Here is a 17,803-nt window from a genome sequence, read left to right on the forward strand (position 1 = left end):
GGCATTATAGTAAAAATAATAGATCAGATCAGACATCAAAATTGTTACCGGAAGATCAGCACTTCATACAGCTAGTGTTTGCTGGTGGTCCGTACCATAATGTTATTCTCGACACCGGCTCTTATGAAATCACATGGTGGCGCTCTTTGTTTATTTTTGATGGAAGCTCATCAACAGATTGTTTCATAATTCAATATTTGTTAACAAATAATAATAATACCAGTCGCCCAGGTAATTCTTATAGCTGTGGGTGAAAGCAGAGGACAATGTGTTGCAGCGGCTTTGCTGACAGGTAGGGATGGCAAATCAAATTACATGATGGGATATGATCTTGCTGGCATTGGAGCCTGACCCAGATGCGTGGCTACTCTGAGGGACTGATCATCAGGGGCTATCCCCTAAGGCTCCTCGGGGATGGACACACAGGTATGGGGGTCAATATACAGGTTGCGGCCATCTGTCTGGACTTCTTCTGACAGTCTGAGCCTGAGTGGGAGATATTTGTCCTTCCCCTTTCGTCTTTAAAAATAACTACAATGGGGTGGGGCTACAAGGGTACCAAGATACATATTGTACACAATCTGGGCTGACCTTCCACTGCTTCCCTGTGGGAATGGAAGTGAAAATAAACAAGCTTTGAAAATTACTCATGTGGAACTACCTGAGAGAGTCCCGTGACTCATTGACGGGAGGGGAAGGGACAGAAGAGAGAGTGAGGTGTAGGATCGAGGGAAGAGACACGAGAGGGTAAGCAAGACCAGCGCCGTGCTCGTGAAAGGGCACCGCGCTGATAGGAGGAGCCTGCCTGCTGGAAGAAAAACACAATACAAAGAGCCTACATAGAACGGTGCCGCTAGCTCTAAAGCGTCCGGTCCTTCTGGCTCCACTGCTCTTCTGTGAGGTAGGTCAGCCTGGAGCCTGCTGACTGATTGTAAGGGGGAGGGGGAGGGAGAGCAGAGAAAGTAGGACCGAGGAGCCAGGAAATAAACAACAATAAAAATGAAACCAGCTCCTGAAAGGGGCACAGTGCTGATCAATAATATCCACAATTATTAACAATTAACTCAGGGGAGACAGCAGTAACACAACTGTGGTGCTAAGAGGGATGGGAGGAAGAATGCTATATTTAAATATAAGAAGCTAGGGCACTGACTCCAACATGCCGTACACTGGTTGGATGAATAGGATAACTGGGAGAAGCGGCTGCTGGTAGGTACACAAGGGGTGACTCCTCTCCCAGAGCTCCTAATGCTTGGTTCTGGGGTGCCCATACATAATAAGTCATGAAGCTGAAGTCTGGGAAACCGTGGTACAAAAAGTAGTTAGGCGAACACCCTATGCCCCAGATACACCAGTATGGATTGTAATGCCCTTCAAAATGATAGGGCAAACAATGGCAATTAATAAATGGATAGAGGGAGGCTGTCAAATGATGGGAGACTTAAATAGCAGTGAGCGGTTTATAACGAGAGAGGAGGCAGAGACCACATTTGAGCGGGGCAGTGGGCAGTACCTACAATATTTCAGCAGTGGCCCGGGAAATATTGTCTGTATCCCCATAGGAACCACCAATCACATTAGTCCTGCAGATGATAACTACCCTGGCGGGAGGTCGTAGACTGGTCTCACACATATACAGAGCACTAAGGGAGGATCTCCCCCCGCGGGATCCCTCTGATCCACACAAAATGGGACAATGCAGTGGACGAACCCCTAAAATAACACGTGTATTTGTAAAGTGCACTAATCACCCATGGGTCTCAAGGCGCAGAATAACAGAGGTTTATTGTTACCCAACTCAATGGTACTCATTTTATCGACCTCAAATGGATGAAAGGCTGAGTGGACCTGCTGGGATTTGAACCTATGACCATGAGGTCAAACACAGGCTTCTGCAGTGGATGCATTAGTCAACTAAGCCACCAGACACGGAACAGAGAAGGAATTGGAGAAAGACCATGAAGGGGTCAAACAGATAAGCACGATAATACATCAGGCATATATAACTCCGCGAGTAATACATAAAATATACCTGAAGGGCACAAATCACTGTCCTTGATGCAGATACCAGGATGCTCACTTTATACATATGGTGTGGGACTGCCCTGAACTAACACAATACTGGGGGAAAGTAACAGACAGCCTATAAACCGCTACGGGATGGAAAATAACAATCACTATAAAAGTGGTGGTGCTAGGACTCCTCCCCAAGCCAAAAAACAAAAACTCAGTAGAAAATTTGTTGAACTGGGCCTTGTATTAGCAAAAAGGAGGATAGCAATTAGGTGGTTGAGCTCAGATCCTCCTAAAGTCGAGAGATGGATTAGAGAAGTGAACTAATGGGCCACAGTGGAGCTAGTCTGAATTAAAAAAGTCAGACGAGATGATAAGCTAGAAGAAGATGCGAGGGCCTGGTACCTCAGATATACTTAAAAAAGAAGACCCCCCTCACCCCGGCCGGGGAGGTATAATTGATGCAGTCAGGACAGGAAGAGATGGATATTGTGGCAAAGCCCAGAGTATCTCCAACAAATTAGAGAAACATAGCTGGATGAGTTATATTAAAATAGGACAGACTTTTCCTTTGCGAGGGTATGGCTTAACACGACCTTATGGAGGTAAGGAGGGATAAATTAAAAGTTATTGTTATACATGGTTGAAAAAAATTCTAGGCAAAATGTGTACTGTAAGCATCTCCGAGGAGGCTGAAGACCTGACCTCGTGAATTTTGAAATATGCATCTCCGCACCGCAGAGACAAGGACTGTGTACGTTGATGTGACATACATGAATGAAAATGTACTGTTCTTAAGCAAAATACCAATAAAATTAATAAAAAATGAAGTTAGGGCACTGAAGCTGAACACAGACAAGCAGTCACTGAGCAGGAAACCAAGAACAAAAAGTCCCCTAGAGAACAGATAAAGAACCATAGCCGAATGAGACCGTGCTAAGTCCCTGCTCTGAGGGACGAACAGAAGAGCGGAAGGAGGGACAAACCGGCTGGACTGACCACTAGCAAGCCAGGTTTTTTTTTAAAAAAAAGGACCCCGACATAGACAAATGAAAAGCAATTACAAAAAAGGGGATGTACTTGATGCATACAGACTGATTACAGCAGGTCTCGAAGAGACAGCTGCGCTGTCTAGCTCGACCTAAAAAATCTTTAATACTACATGCATAACTCAATATTCTGTTATATGATTATGTTAAATCTAAAACAGCATCAGATCTAAGATAAGAGACCATACAATTTGGTGAATGTTATAAGAAAGAGACTCTGACGTGATTTGTGAAATTTGATTTAATGTTTTTTTGTAAGACCTTCAATATACAATATGATATGTTTTTGCAGCGCACCTTAGGGGTTTGGTGCACTTGGTAAAGGCACCAGGCAATATTTCCTCATCACCCTCGATTGCGGTTTATTGGTTTAAGGTTCTGTTTTATACTCTGCTACCAAGTGGCTATTAAGTCCTTATCAGGCAAGCTTGGGGTGCATTCACATGAGGAAAGTCCGCTAATAAGATTTGTTAATCAACTACTTAGAAGTCTATACAGACTTTTATAAGATAGTATAGTTTAGCCTCAGAAACCGGAGCAGGCACTCGTTCGACTAGCTGCTTTGAGAAATGAGATCTCCAGTCTGACAGTTTCCAGGGATGACCTGTCCACTCTAGTCTAAAATTTGCCTATCGAAGATTTTTACAATGCAAACCTAGGATTGTAAGTGATTGACTTTCTCTAATTTGTGAACGTCTGTTACATTAAGCAACTTTTCTGCCCTGTTTATAATGAGTATTTCAACAACAAGGACATCATGATAATAGATGATAGGGAAGTCATTCAAGAACAGAGTTGTCAGACTACATCTAAGTCTGCATAAGGGCTGCGGTTATTTACAGAGGGTGTTCAAGATCGTGATTAAAAACATATGGGTATTCAGTGTTCTACAGTAACTGCTACAGATATCTGGTCTCCAGTCCTTCACAATACTCTATTAATCATGCCAGAGCTGGGATATATTCAGGGCCACTGGAATTATGAAATTGTGCGGCCGCTGCGATTGCCACATAATTATAGATTATCATATCTGCTGCTTAATGTGCAGATTTTAACAAAAACAATATATTTATTCTAGCTTCAATCATTCAAATGTTACTAAAAATCCAGTGGCCTGTGTTGCTGCGTGGTGGAATGCTGGACTGGTCACCTTTCTGTTGCTTATAGCTATAGTAGGGTGTTAAACTGGTACTGATGAGGTACAACCAATAGCCAGACAGTGTTTCCCAGTTTAACAATTATGAAATAATAAAGTACTATTAAAAAATTTGCTGCATTATGCAGCATAATTTTCCTTTTCTTGCCACATAATTTACGCGATCCTTCAGCATAATTTCGCTCTCTCATGCCACACAATTCCAGTGGCGCTGGCTATATTTCTCAGCCCGCTTACTCATGATGTTCCATTTATAAATATATAAATGTATAAATAGAGCCACTCAGGATGATTCTTGCTTGGTTTATTTCATAAGAGTTTTCAGGCACTGACTGAATACACATAACCACAGCTTTTTCAAATCAGACCCAGGCTCCAGCAGCTGTCACAAAACTGTCTGTTGGTTCAAGTACTGTGTCATCTGTTCTTCAAAGAAAAACCTTTCATCCAAGACCTCAAACTTAGTTCACCTGGAATATTGGTGCCTTTTTTTCTAATGAACGTTCATACTGAATAGCCTTATTTAAAAATCCCACTTGCCAGATATCCCTCAGTCTACACTTTGCTCGTTGCGAATCTCTGCGGGTATCTATTGATCACTGTGTAATGGAGAGAGTCATGATCAAGCTTTGCAGCATATGGGCTGATAGCTGAATATCAGCAGTCCAGATATCTTTCCCTTTAGAGAGGTGCCCAAGCTAGTAGTTATTGATTTTGTTTTTGGGACAATTCTGCTTTCTTCTGGGTTGTGCGTTGATGACCATTTAAACACCGTAGAATGAGTTATTGATGTCTCTATGAACACTTTGATATTCCCATCCAACTCTTACCCCCTATTTTAATAAGATGACCGCACACATGAATACACGTCTTATTGCTGTGATAATTAAAAACTCCAGCAAGGGTTTCTATGGCCATGAAGAGTTCGAGAATAGCACTTCTTTGTTGAAGTGATATGTGTTTTTCACCTGCACAGGCATCTCTGACTATTGGTCATGTTTGTTTAGGTTTAAAAGAACTCTGTGTATTGACTAGTCATTTTGTTTAGGCCACACATCACTGAGGATGTTAAACTCCAACAGTATACTCTTCAATGCATTACTGCGGGCAGAACTTCAACATCACATTTGCTTTTCTTTAAATCCATACTGCAGGTGCACTGTTTTTAATCCTGACAGGGAGAACATATCAAGAAAGCGCACATTGTGTCCTCTCTAGCTAGTTTTATCCTCACTCCCCTCACGTTTAATCTTTTTTTGCGCTGCGCCCTCACTCACACCATATGTCTCATTTGGTAGATTTAGACTATCCGTGCAGAGTAGGTATCAAAACATCCCTGTGCTCCTCCCGCTCAGAGAGGGGGTGTAGCCCTCAGAGGAACTAGATTTTTCCTTTGAGGGGAGAATCCCAAATGATGAAGCATGTCACCTTTAGTGAGTGAGGGATTTCGTCCTAGAAAGGGATTTTCCTACAGCTAGGTCTTTTTGATATAGTCAGTGTCTTTTTTTTCTCTTTGAATACACCCAAGGATTTTGACAGGTTTAAAAGGACCTGTTCCCTCCTACTGATCAACACACGGTATGCTGCCACCATGGCATTTGTGCTGCTTAGCTGCTGGTGAAGACACAGCTTCCACCACAATGAGGGTAGCGCTTTGGCTGCCCTTCCCAGTCCAACAAAACCGCAATCCATGAGACAGGCCTATGTCATGGTGCACATGCATGATCCATGTTTGCTTATGACCACAGATATCCACATTAAGAAACCAGATATCAGCACAGTTAGGAAATCAAGGGAGGGGTGCACGTTCGCTACCATGCAGAGGACATTTCTGTCCCAACAAACCTTAAAAAGAATTAAAAATGCAAGGTAATCTGCAAAATGCAATATTTTACGTTTTGAAACCTCCGTTGGTTAATGTGATCACTGCAGATGTCTTTGTGTGTACCCAAAGAGTTGCAAAATTAAATCCTGGTTGGCGCAGTGGGGAATAGTGACCAGTGAATTTAAAGTGCTCCGAAGTCCTAGCCTGTTACTGCATTGTGAACATGTAAGTCATCATTTTTAAATTGCTTTACACACAGTACAAGATACACTGCCAGCGTTTAAGATAAAACAAGTGCTTTCAAAATATATATATTTAGTATCAAGCAATCAGACTGTACCTATTTTTATTTTATTTATTTAAAAGGCTTTCTATAGCGCGAAGATGACCACCGAGGGTATCAGAGCACTTTACAGTTTATAAATCAAGGAGGATACAAGGGGTAGCAATTTTTTTTATCAATGCCCATAAAGGGGATGCATTCCAGAATTCAGCTGCTAACACCCTTACATTACCTCTCAAAAAGAATACATTTTTGCCACAGATTACACCATCGATTAAATCCAATTCTGGCACCCAAACACCCTTTACACTTGCTTATAAACCCATTTCACACACTTATATTTTTCAGATAACAGGCACCCTGGAGAGAAGGCTTGTTTCTTTGGTACCTCTGTCCCTCTATCAGCTTCAGAGCACAGGAGACTCCCTCCCCTCCATTTAAGCCAGTGGCATCTCTACTGTCTTAATTAACCGTTGTGGGACCGTTGTTTTTAAACACAAAGTAGGGGAACTGTTTTTGTGAAGGAAAAAAAAAATTAGCATGTTGTTCCATATAGATGCCGCCCCTACCTGTACCACACATACTGCAGTCGCAAACTAATGTTGAACATTACCTGTTTATTCTGCAGACCACAGCACTAACAGCGTTATACTTTGAGGAAATAATGCCACTATCCTAAAAACCTCAAACAGGTCTTTTGTGCTCGAAAGTCATAGAAGTTTACTTTGCTTTATTTGATGCCACGTATGATAAGTGCACAATTTTAAATGAATGTGTGGAAAGGAATTTGGAGTTAGTATGTTAAAACAAGAGCGCAAAATGATACAAAGAAGAAATTGGTTTCCCAAGTGTAAGTTCTTTCAGAAATTAGATGGTACTGCTACCCTAAGATCTTTTTTTCATGCTGCTTATGGAGAATGTCCAGTGAAGAAGGGGGATGTAAACACCTTGGAACAAGTAATGACTGAAAACGTTAAGGCCAGATGTGCTATTGTACTAGTTGCAAATTACTCACCGACTTTTGTAGGCCAATAATTTATTTTGCATGTCTACTAATATACTAATAGGTTTGTTCACAAAAAAAGGAATCTTGAGTTTCTTAAAGGAAATTGGATTGCTAAAAAAAAAATATCGGTTTACATTTGAGCTGGTAGTGGTCTGGTTGATCATTCCCTACTCCCGCTGAATCTGCCACCTTGATTCCCAAAGGGGAAGAAGCCTAAAGGGGACCCCTACTTCTTTTTGAGTAATTTCCTGCCCCAACTTGAGTCTGCAACTGGTGAATGGCTTGTGTCTCAAATTCTGGTTTCAATGAAAAGAGATTTTGTGCAACTGCTTCTACATTTGAAGCATCCTGGTGCTGTAAAGATAATGAAGTAGGAACAGGATTACACCTCACAGAACAAAAAGGTCTTCAGCTGGGCCTTGAACAGACTTTCACTAAAAATACAGCGAAGGCACGATGGTAAAGCACACAAAAGACTGGGAGCTAAGAAAGAAAAACACGTGCCACCCAATCTGGCTTTCCGAATATTAGGGACACAAAGCAGATTATGATTGGCTGAACGGAGTGCAATGGAAGGGAAGTATGTTTTTTAGCTCGTAGCTGGGGCCATTCTGATAGAATGCTCCCTGAGTGACCATAAGTGTTTTGAATTTGATTCTGGAGTTAACCAGTAGCCAATGGAGTTACTTAAGTCCTTGCCTCATAGAATGTCTTTTTGGAATGTACAGTAAAAACCGAGCTGCTGCATTCTGTACACGTTAAAGCCGAGTCAGCAGAGTCTAAGGGGCTCCCAAATAGAGTACATTTGCATAGTCTAACCTGGAAGTAATGAATGCATGCACAAGCCCCTTGCATGTGGCTAATGGTAGATATTTTAACAACTTCCTTAATAATTTAAAAAACCCAAAACAAGCGGCAGCAGGGGAACGAACCTGGGGTTTAAAAGATAAAGCCTAATCCATCCATACACCTAGATTCCTGGCATCGTTTGAAAGGAGTGGGTGCTGGCTCCAACTCAGGAGGCCAAAGTCTCATAGCATCGAGTAGAGTAGGAGCGGCAAACATCAAAATGTCTGATTTAGCAGAATTGAGTTATAGGCAGCTATGTGCCTCCAGTTGGCAATGGCATTTAGGCAGCCCTGAAAATCACTGACCACAGAATCACTAAGTTGTTGAAAAGTCAACATAAGTTGTGTGTCATCTACATATGAAAAGATACTCCAATCTCAACTTTGTGTTATCAGGGTTAATGGGGCGGAAGAGATGTTGAAAAGAGAAGGGCTTAATGTTCATCTCTGGGGGACACAACAACGTATGGATGAACAGCGATAGGAATACAGCTTGTTGCCTGTCGTTTAAGTAGGAGCAAAGGCATTCTAAGGCTCGCCCCACTATTCCTGCCTTCTCTAATCTCTGTGCAAGGATCTTATGGGCCACAGTATCAAACGTGGTTTAAAGCGCTAATAAAATAATCACCGCTTAACGACCCAAATCAAGATTCCCTCTGATGTATTTAGTAACCTCAAGCTGGGACAGTTACCGTACTGAAGCCCAGGGCGGAAACCCAGCTGATTGAAATGTAGGATATTATTCCGCTCAACATGCCTGGAGAGTTGACAGTTCACCAGGGATTCCAACATCTTCCTAAGGATAGGAAGGAGGGAGATGGGCCTACAATTGCTCAGGATGAGCAGATCAGTATTGATTTTATTTTTTAGAAGGGGCACCACCAGTGCTTTTTTCCAAATCAAATGCACCTTTCTCTGTTATAAGGACAGATTAAAATGGAATTATTCTGTGGATTGATTGCTGTAACTGCCTTAGATAGCATATAGGGGGAACAGGTATTGAGCAGCGAAACAGATTTTACTTTTAGAATTATAGAATTATATTTTCAGATTCGGCTGGTGAGATTTCTTTGAATGACAAAGCCGTAAACCAACCCTATCCTGAAGAGTGTTAGAACAATTGATCCACAACTTACCCATTTGTAATTTATAAGGGACAACCCAAGCACACCCCATTCAAACTGTGAGTCAGTCAAAATTTCTAAAACCAATTAGCTATTCCGTACATCTTTTCTGAATCACTGAATAGGTTTAGTTCATTAGAAAAGGCTTTTTACTGGAAAAACTCTGATTAAGAAAAGTAGACCATTTACAAATGGTAAAAAGCTTTGTACAACTGGCTCTTAGACCCTCCTCCTCTGAAGGTATTTTTTTACCAGCATGTACTGTGAATAATATATTATGCTACTCTAAAAAAAAAAAAGAAGCTATATGCTGTGCATTAATTGCGGAAAATAATATCAGAAGTTCAGATGAATTCACATTAGAACAATAAAATGATACAGTTGTGCCTCCTAATTAAGTAAAAAAAAAAAAGCCTGCGTTTGCCAGCCACTATAGCGCACATCATCTTCGTTAACCCTTTAAGACAAAACCCCAGTTCAGATGTGTATGAAAGTAGGGGGCAACATTTTCCTCCTTTAGTCAAGCAAGCCTGGAGAAACCATTATTATGTGCAACATAGTTTCTTCCATCGATAGCGTAACCTGCGCTTACTTGACCAGCAATCCCGGGTTTTTCAACTGCCCCTGAGCCATAGGAAGTGGTTCCACACTGCATGGTGGTGTACTAACCATGTGCTTCTAAGGTGCCAGAATCTAGTACGTATTAATGGTGGGCTGAATAGTTTTACTTCAGTTGGCCCCCTGCTTTTCGTCTTGCAATAATTATTGAAACTCCGATAGCTTGCAAGCTTCCTTTTGATTCTCCAAACCTTAGGTTTCCTGATTTCAGGTTTATACTCTAAATTATACCTGACTTCCAAAGGTTTGAGATAACTTGAGATATCATTGCTTTGCCTGGGAATAGTCCTAAAAGGTTTGCAACATATGTAGTGTGAAGTGAAGGGCCCCGATCTTCTGGGTAATTCCCATTATGGAATGCATGACTTTAGTATTCAATTACCATGCATGCCTTTTCTACACATGATAAGCATATGAAAGGGAAGTGTGTGTGTGTGTGTATATATATATATATAAATATATATCTATCTATATATCTTCTTTTTTTTGTCTAGTATTGAATCTTTTTAATAGAGGCACATGGTTGAATCTTTCCCATCGACATAGTTGGAGTCCCACGGTAATTATAGCTAGTAGTGCTATACATAAACATTAAGAGCCATAGGGAAAACATTGGACATTGTTAACCAATCCACATTGTTTTAATAGATCAAAACTTCCACCAATGAAGAGACCAGACCCTGAAGCACTCTTCCACTGCAGTGCCACCATACCTCAGATTTTTAACCACATATAGTGTGTGAGAGAGTTTACCTGAGCTTTGCTTAGTTACTGTGTTTCTGTCACCTTTTGTCCTCTTGCCTGCTTCCAGAAGTGAAACATTTGACCTGCAAACAACTGGGAGGTACGGTTATTCTATTTCTATCACCTCAGCATTATGTCAGAGGGATCCAAAAAAAGACTTTTCAGGCCTTGTAAGTCTTTTGCGGAATGGTAGGCTTTTTTCAGAAGAACCCCACAAAGAATGCTTATACTGCTTGCATCCACATCACAAGCTTAAAGACTAAGCATTGCAGAACCTTTTCTGCTAAGATCTTGAAAGACCGGGAGGCCTGTCTTCTCCTTTGGGTACCAAAGAAAAAGCCTCACTATGACTCTGGATCTGATGATGAGCGACAGAGTCTTTCCTCAGTGGGAAAAAGCATAAAAATGAGGGATCTACCTCATGTGACAAGGACCATAAAAAATCTAAGTCTTTTTTTAAGGACTCTTGGTCTATAAAATCGGTCAGAAATGAATAAAGTACAAGTTCTTCTCACAGGAAGTCTTCATCATCTTCTATGCTTATGACTCCTCTGAAGGAGCCTTTGTTGGCGAAAATCCGCTTGTCGATGGCTGTTGTGTCAACTGGTACAAAGTCGATGGCAAAATCGCCTTTGGCACCAGTGACGAATGTACATCCAAGCATTTTGATTTGCTCTTGCCGTGAAGCAGGGGCATAGCTTGGTCAGTAAGACTGGGAGGTGTGAGCTTCAGATTTTCCAAAATATAATGGGAAATTACATTATACCACAAGCAGGGTGCATGAAAGGAGCTTACTGGGCAGTAAAAAGGGAAAGGAACGTGGATTGGTAGGGGGGTACCAAGGGAGCTAAATCACAATATTATGTAAAATAACAAACATTTTTGAAGACTTTCAAAACCCTAGAGAGTGTATGTGGATTTTTGTCTGTGTATATGTAAATTGTTGTGGTGAAATCTGACAGAAACCTTACCATACTCGACTGAAAGCACCTGTACCCAACTGTTTACCAGAAAATGCATTTACAAGGGGGTTGTAACACCCCAATCACCCCCCTGATGCTGCGCCCCTGCTGTAAGCAAACTGAATGCTTCCTCTGTGATTTCCAGGATGCTGCGAGGAAATCAGTTAGATCCATTCCCATCGTGAATTTCATTTGGGAGGAGGGCCTGAAACTTATAAAGACACCGGCTTCTGTAGCAGCAGTCGTTCCTCGGTAGGATAAGTAATATAAGGCACCTGAGAGTTCACCTACCCCTCTAGGACATCCTCTCCCCGATTCTGTGTTCATGCAGGCAGCCCAAGATGTTCCATGAACGTGTCTGACCTGTGTTCTGCACCACTGGACAAAAAATGCAGGTAACAGATAATGCTTTGCAAATATACGATCCACATCTACTAGACCTTCTAATGCGCTCGCCGTTTTAAAGCAATATGATAGACCGATGTGGACGGACTTGTTTGCTTTCATTGACTTCTTGCCGTACGACAAGAAGGAAGCTAAAGAAATTTTGGAGGAAGGGGAAAAAGCCTCTTCTGGGATCATTGACACAGCTATGGACATACCATCCACAGCTTTCAGACAAATGGCAGGAGCAGCTGTGTTATGCCGACAGGGATGGCTAAAGGTGACGTCCTCCCCCGGAAGTTCAAGCAAAAATTTGGGTTGTCTTTCGCTGGTTAAAATCTTTATGGGAAGCATGACGATGATGCTTTGCAATCTATTAAGGCGGAGACCGACATGGCACGTTCTCCAGGGACATTGCAGCAAGGCGTTTTCAGCCCTTTTGTGGAGTGAGAGTCCAATTTACACCAAGACCCTCATTCCAGTCTTTTAGGTACCAACCTTATACCCAGCAGGGATATCGGCCTCAATACACAACTCAACAGCAGTACAGAGCCTCCTCAGCTGCCTCCAATTCAAGGCAACTGGCTGCCGAACAAATTCATAAAGAAACAACATTTCAGAATGCTGTCTCTGGAGGAGGTACTGTAGATGATCAGTACAGGGGATTGCATGACGTCTCTCAACCTCTTAGATGCCTACTTCCACATTCCCATACATGCGAAACATCAGCGGTTTCGTGGCTGGGTGCCATTTCCGAATCAAGGTACTTCCCTGCGGGCTACACTTTTCTCCCAGGGTTTTCACAAAATGCATGGTTCCTGTGGCAGCGTTCTTGAGAAGGACCAGCCATCAGGTGTTTCCATACCTGGACGACTGGCTTGTCAAGGCACACTTATACCTCTTGGCAAGAAAATCTTACTTGGCCTGTCTTCAGCTGTTCAACAGTTTGGGTCTAAATTTGTACAGAGAAAAGTAGGCTCTGATTCCATCTCAATCTTTGGTGTTCCTCGGAGCAATCCGAGATAGATGGTTCTCCAAAGCTTACCCAGTGGAGAAGAAAATCCAACATATAATGGACAACAAATTTAATTTTTCAGAAAAAAATCCACTCCTGTTAGAACGTACAAATCAATGTTGGAAATGATGTCTTGCATTCCATTGATTCCAAATTGTCATCTGCACATGAAACCATTGCAGGAACAATTACATTCTCAATGGTTATAAACCGAAGGATCATTCAAGGACTTCATAAATATTACCTCAACTATGAAAGAAGCAATGTCATGGGGGGGGGGGGGGGGGGGAGAGAAAAGGGAAAATATCTCTCTGGGTCTCTCGTTCATTCCATCGAATCCCAAATTTGTAGTGACAAAGGACGCTCCCTTACTAGGCTGGGGAGCTGTCCTTCAGTATTGATATTTAATTCCCTGAGTCACAAGTAAATACAGTGAGACACCCTAAGAAATTCAGGTGGTGCTTGTGCTAAAAGAAATATAATAAAAGATGCTCGCTTGCTGTCCTTTTAAGGGACAAAAAGATTCTGGGTTTACCGTAAAAAGGATGCCTATATACCTAGGGCAGTAGCCCGATCAGTCTCAACAACTTACTGGGATATTATTTTTTACAGAGTTTTATATCTCGCGAATATGACCCGAATCGGGTATCAGAGCGCTTTACATAGCACCAGTTGCATTACACAAGGATACATTCATTTTTGTTAGGCACCGGGAGATTAAGTGATTTGCCCAGAATCGCAGGATGTTCAGCATCATTGCCGAGACTCGAACCCAGTTCCCCAGATTCGAGGTCGACCGCCCTAACCGTTAGACCAACTCCTCTCCTATATTAGCTAATGGAATATATTTCAGATCTAAAAAGACATGAATGATAAGCCTGGTCTGGTGGTTCCGTGGACTAATGAATATACTCCAGGGTTTTTGGTTGACCTTATGATCAAAGGTTCACATCCTGGCAGGTTCTCTAATTCTTTTATCCTTCCAATGGTGATAAAATGAGTATAATTGGATTGTGTAATAATAACCATCTTTTATTTCAGCTCCAAGATTCCTATGGGGTGAATGTGTATTTTACAAATACAATTTGTTATGACAAGGTTGGTATGAGAGTAACGGGATCCAAAGTGGTACATGGTGGTCAATTAGTAGGCAGGAAATGTCTGAGAGATACCATACTCTGAGAGATGAACAGCATTAGGATAAATATACTAAATGATAGTGCATCCTTTGTATAGAAGTATTAGGGCTATGATGTATAGATTGTTGTAGTATGATTTGTATTGTGAATTTGAAGATTTCCTTACCAGAATCCCCATCACTCTTTTTTGTTTCTGATCAATGTCATTATATATCATGTCATCATTATTATTTTTTATTATTTTATTTTCTTAGGCGGAAAAGCTTAACTATAAGGATAAAAAGTTGAATATTGGCCCTGCAATAAGGAAACAGCAAGTAGGCATTCCTCGTATGTGTTTTATTCTCTTTGCATTTGTATCTGTCCATGTTTTAGCTGATCAACCAATATTATTTTTATATTCTCCAACTCACCCAAACTTAGAGGTTATGCATCAACATTAAATTCAAATGCACAAAGGTTGTGAATTACCTTTTACCATTCTTTTTACATTATGAATGCATTAAAGAGCATAACAGCTTTGCAACTCGCTAGAGACACATACGAGGGACACACATCACATTGTGACCACCCATGAGTGAGATTCCTCGCTCAATATATTTAGATTTGAGCTATGCCTGCATACAGTAAAGTCTCCTACACCATTCTTGGTTATTTTAATGCCGATTTAATTAGTTCTAACCATTATTGTCTAAAACTAAAAAAAATATTTGAAGGAAGTGCAAAAAGTAAACAAAAAAAAGTGATGGGTGGGATGCTTGAATTAATCTCAGGCACTAGTAATTACTCGAGGCCGCATCCCGGGCCGTGGCAATGCTACCTCAGATGGGACCAAGCCATATGCAAATCTGCCTTAATCCTGCTCCAGTAGGAGCAGTCCAGCCTTACCAAATTGGGATACTTTTTAGAGTTTAAAACCATACCACAACATTTTAAAATGCATTGTGCAAATGTGTTAAAGTGCCTTGTGAATAACCGAGCAATAAGGAGACTCCCCCGCATATTACTTGGTTTGTAATTTTTCATGAAATGTAGCAGTGGTTTGTGACAGCTCTAGTGACTGAAAAGCATTGAAAGATTACTCACTGTCATTGTCTGTCGGTGATCATTAGCTGCACATTGGAACACGATATTGATAGGCAGCTCCATCTGTGTCAGTTATAAACGCTCCTCCAGCTAGAGCCGGCAAAGGCCCTTTGTTGACATTGCAACTCCTGTCACTTAGAGGTATTGTTGTACTGGCACTTTGCAAATGCAGATGTAGATGTCTTCTGTCGCTTGCTGGGTTCCTCTCAGTAATTGCAGCTGGTTAGAAGGATTTTCAGAAGAAATCCTGCTTCGTGAATATCGAGGAGGCCAGCGTCTTGCAAATACTTTTAACCATTCACATTATGCTGTGCCAACATAATACAGGTGACACGCTGTAAAACATTGGTTAGGTCGTAAACACAGTGCCTCACTCTAGCTAATAATACATATGTGCCATTGTTCGTAGATTGACCGCTTTGTTTCTATTTCTTGGACATCACGTTTTGTGTCTGGAGATTATCGGAACATGCTTAATTCTTCTACACTCAATTTATTGCTAAGGGTTTTTAAGTATATCTTATGCTCACTATTCACCTGCAGAATCATTCTTTTAAAGTTTATTTCATTCGTTCATATAACCGTGCCAGCTGTACGGTAAGCCAGCCCTTATCAGTTCTTTAAACTATACAGAGTGGTCTTCGGCAGAGCCTAGCAAAGTATTTTTCTTTCTGATCCCACGCTATTGGCTTTTTTTGCTATCATTATGCAGGGACTGCACTTCTGTAAACGAGGAACTAACTTAATTCCAAAAAGTACACTTCATCATCACTCATTCAAATCATTGTTACACGTGCATTATGTACATACTGCTGTTGTCGCCACAATTACCACCTCTACCATTACTACCAACATTTTTACTACCATTATCCTCCCTATTCCCAGTACCACTGCTGCAATTACGTCCATCACCATTATGTGCGTACTATCAGTAATAAAGGCGGCAGTGGCAAAGCTAGTTGGTCTGGCACTTAAATGGTAGGCTAAATGGAAGTTCAAGGAAGACGTGCGTAATGATGATTCAGTCTTGTCTCGAGTTGAACAGTAGATTATTAAATCAACCCTGCTACCCACATCACCTTCACTTGTCCCACAGAGCGTTCTGCAGTTTTCTCCACATCAAAACACAACATCCCAAATCAGAGTTTACATCGGTACGGGGGCGTGGCTTGCCAGCCAAGATGGCGTGCGTACCCTTAAGTAGCTCAGTGCCTGGAGCCCATGAATCGGCCACAATCATCCGTATTCCGGCTTCATCTCCCGTCGTGAGTGCGCCCATGGTGTAGCAGACAGCAATGCGAACCGCCTGGGCGGCCGAACACAAGAAATATCGCGGCCGGGTTCTTTTCAGGCTGCCGAGACTGGAGCGACGGACAGCGTGACCCATGGCCATTTTGGAGAGGCAAGCGGAGATCTCAGCACGTTTGGACCAAGACCCCCGTTAAGGCCACAGGACTGTAGCGATTGAGGGAAGCAAATCCAACTTAAATAAATATTTACTTACAACCTCTTACTCCTTATTATTCTTGTTTCATAAAATATCAATTACCATCAAAATATATTAAAATCCTAATTAAGCTATCATAAGACAATACATATGATAGTACTTATCTTGTGTTCGAGCAGCAACAAAAAAGGAAGATGGCTGCCTGTTCTGGGATTATAAGCATGTTCAGTGTTCCTGAGTGTTTTTGTATTCTAATTCTAAGTGATGTTGCTGCTGTGTTTGAGGAGCAATAAAGGTACTATGCATAATATTGGCCTCTGGGCCTTGCCATAAAATTGCAGACTGTTGCGGAATGATGAAAGACGAGTTGTAGTTGGTAGAAAGATATTTATTATAAGAATAAATATAGGCATAAAGGCCCACAGCAGATAAACAGGTCAGATGAGGTGAAGGGAGACAGGTCGAATGACCAACATTCCATGACATCATATAAGTACCCAGCCAGGGTTCCATGATGACACATCAACTCGTAGATGATTGGATAAAGGAATAGAAAGGAAAGATAATCTACATAAGGATAATACTAATGTGGTATTCTTGTCTTCTCCTTCTCCCTGCTGCTCAGCCTGTGTGTGTGTGATGTCATTTGGAATGTTCATGGATGCATGGTTTGAAGTGTGGGCAGTTGAGTGAGATGGGCTGAGCAGCTGGATGCTGCTCCCGGTGAGCATTCTTACCATCTAACTTATGACAAATAAATCTACTTAACTACACCTATGACTCCTGGATTATATCACCTGCCAGAGTACTAAATGTAACAGTGGCGACGATTTGGAAGCAAAGAACCACGCAAAAAGGCCTAAGGAATTGAAGAAACTGATGGAACTGATGAAACTGATGTAACTGAAGCAAGCTGAGCCTGGAGTCTAAACTAATCCACGCCTTGGATGCCCCACCGGTGTCTTTTGTAACAGACAGCTCACCAAGGTATGTTTCTGGCGTTGGAAGTTGTGTGTGGCTAAAGCTATTGGTAACCTGTTGACATTTCCTTCTTCAAAAAAATAATTAAAAAAAATAATAATTAAACACAAGATGTGTTTTAAA

The 17,803-nt window shown here is 41.5% G+C and overlaps 1 protein-coding gene across 2 annotated transcripts in view; it reads left to right on the forward strand.

The window, feature by feature from the left end:
* BOLL (boule RNA binding protein) overlaps window positions 1-17,803 on the forward strand; it is a 1,219,536-nt gene that overhangs the window by 666,223 nt on the left and 535,510 nt on the right. For both annotated transcript variants that reach the window (XM_085646856.1, XM_085646857.1), the window contains one exon: window positions 14,421-14,496. In XM_085646856.1, the coding sequence (XP_085502982.1) occupies window positions 14,421-14,496 (76 nt within the window). The remainder of the gene's footprint in view (window positions 1-14,420; window positions 14,497-17,803) is intronic.

The sequence above is a fragment of the Triturus cristatus genome, chromosome 3_2, assembly GCF_964204655.1.
Source record: "Triturus cristatus chromosome 3_2, aTriCri1.1, whole genome shotgun sequence".
NCBI lineage: Eukaryota > Metazoa > Chordata > Amphibia > Caudata > Salamandridae > Triturus > Triturus cristatus.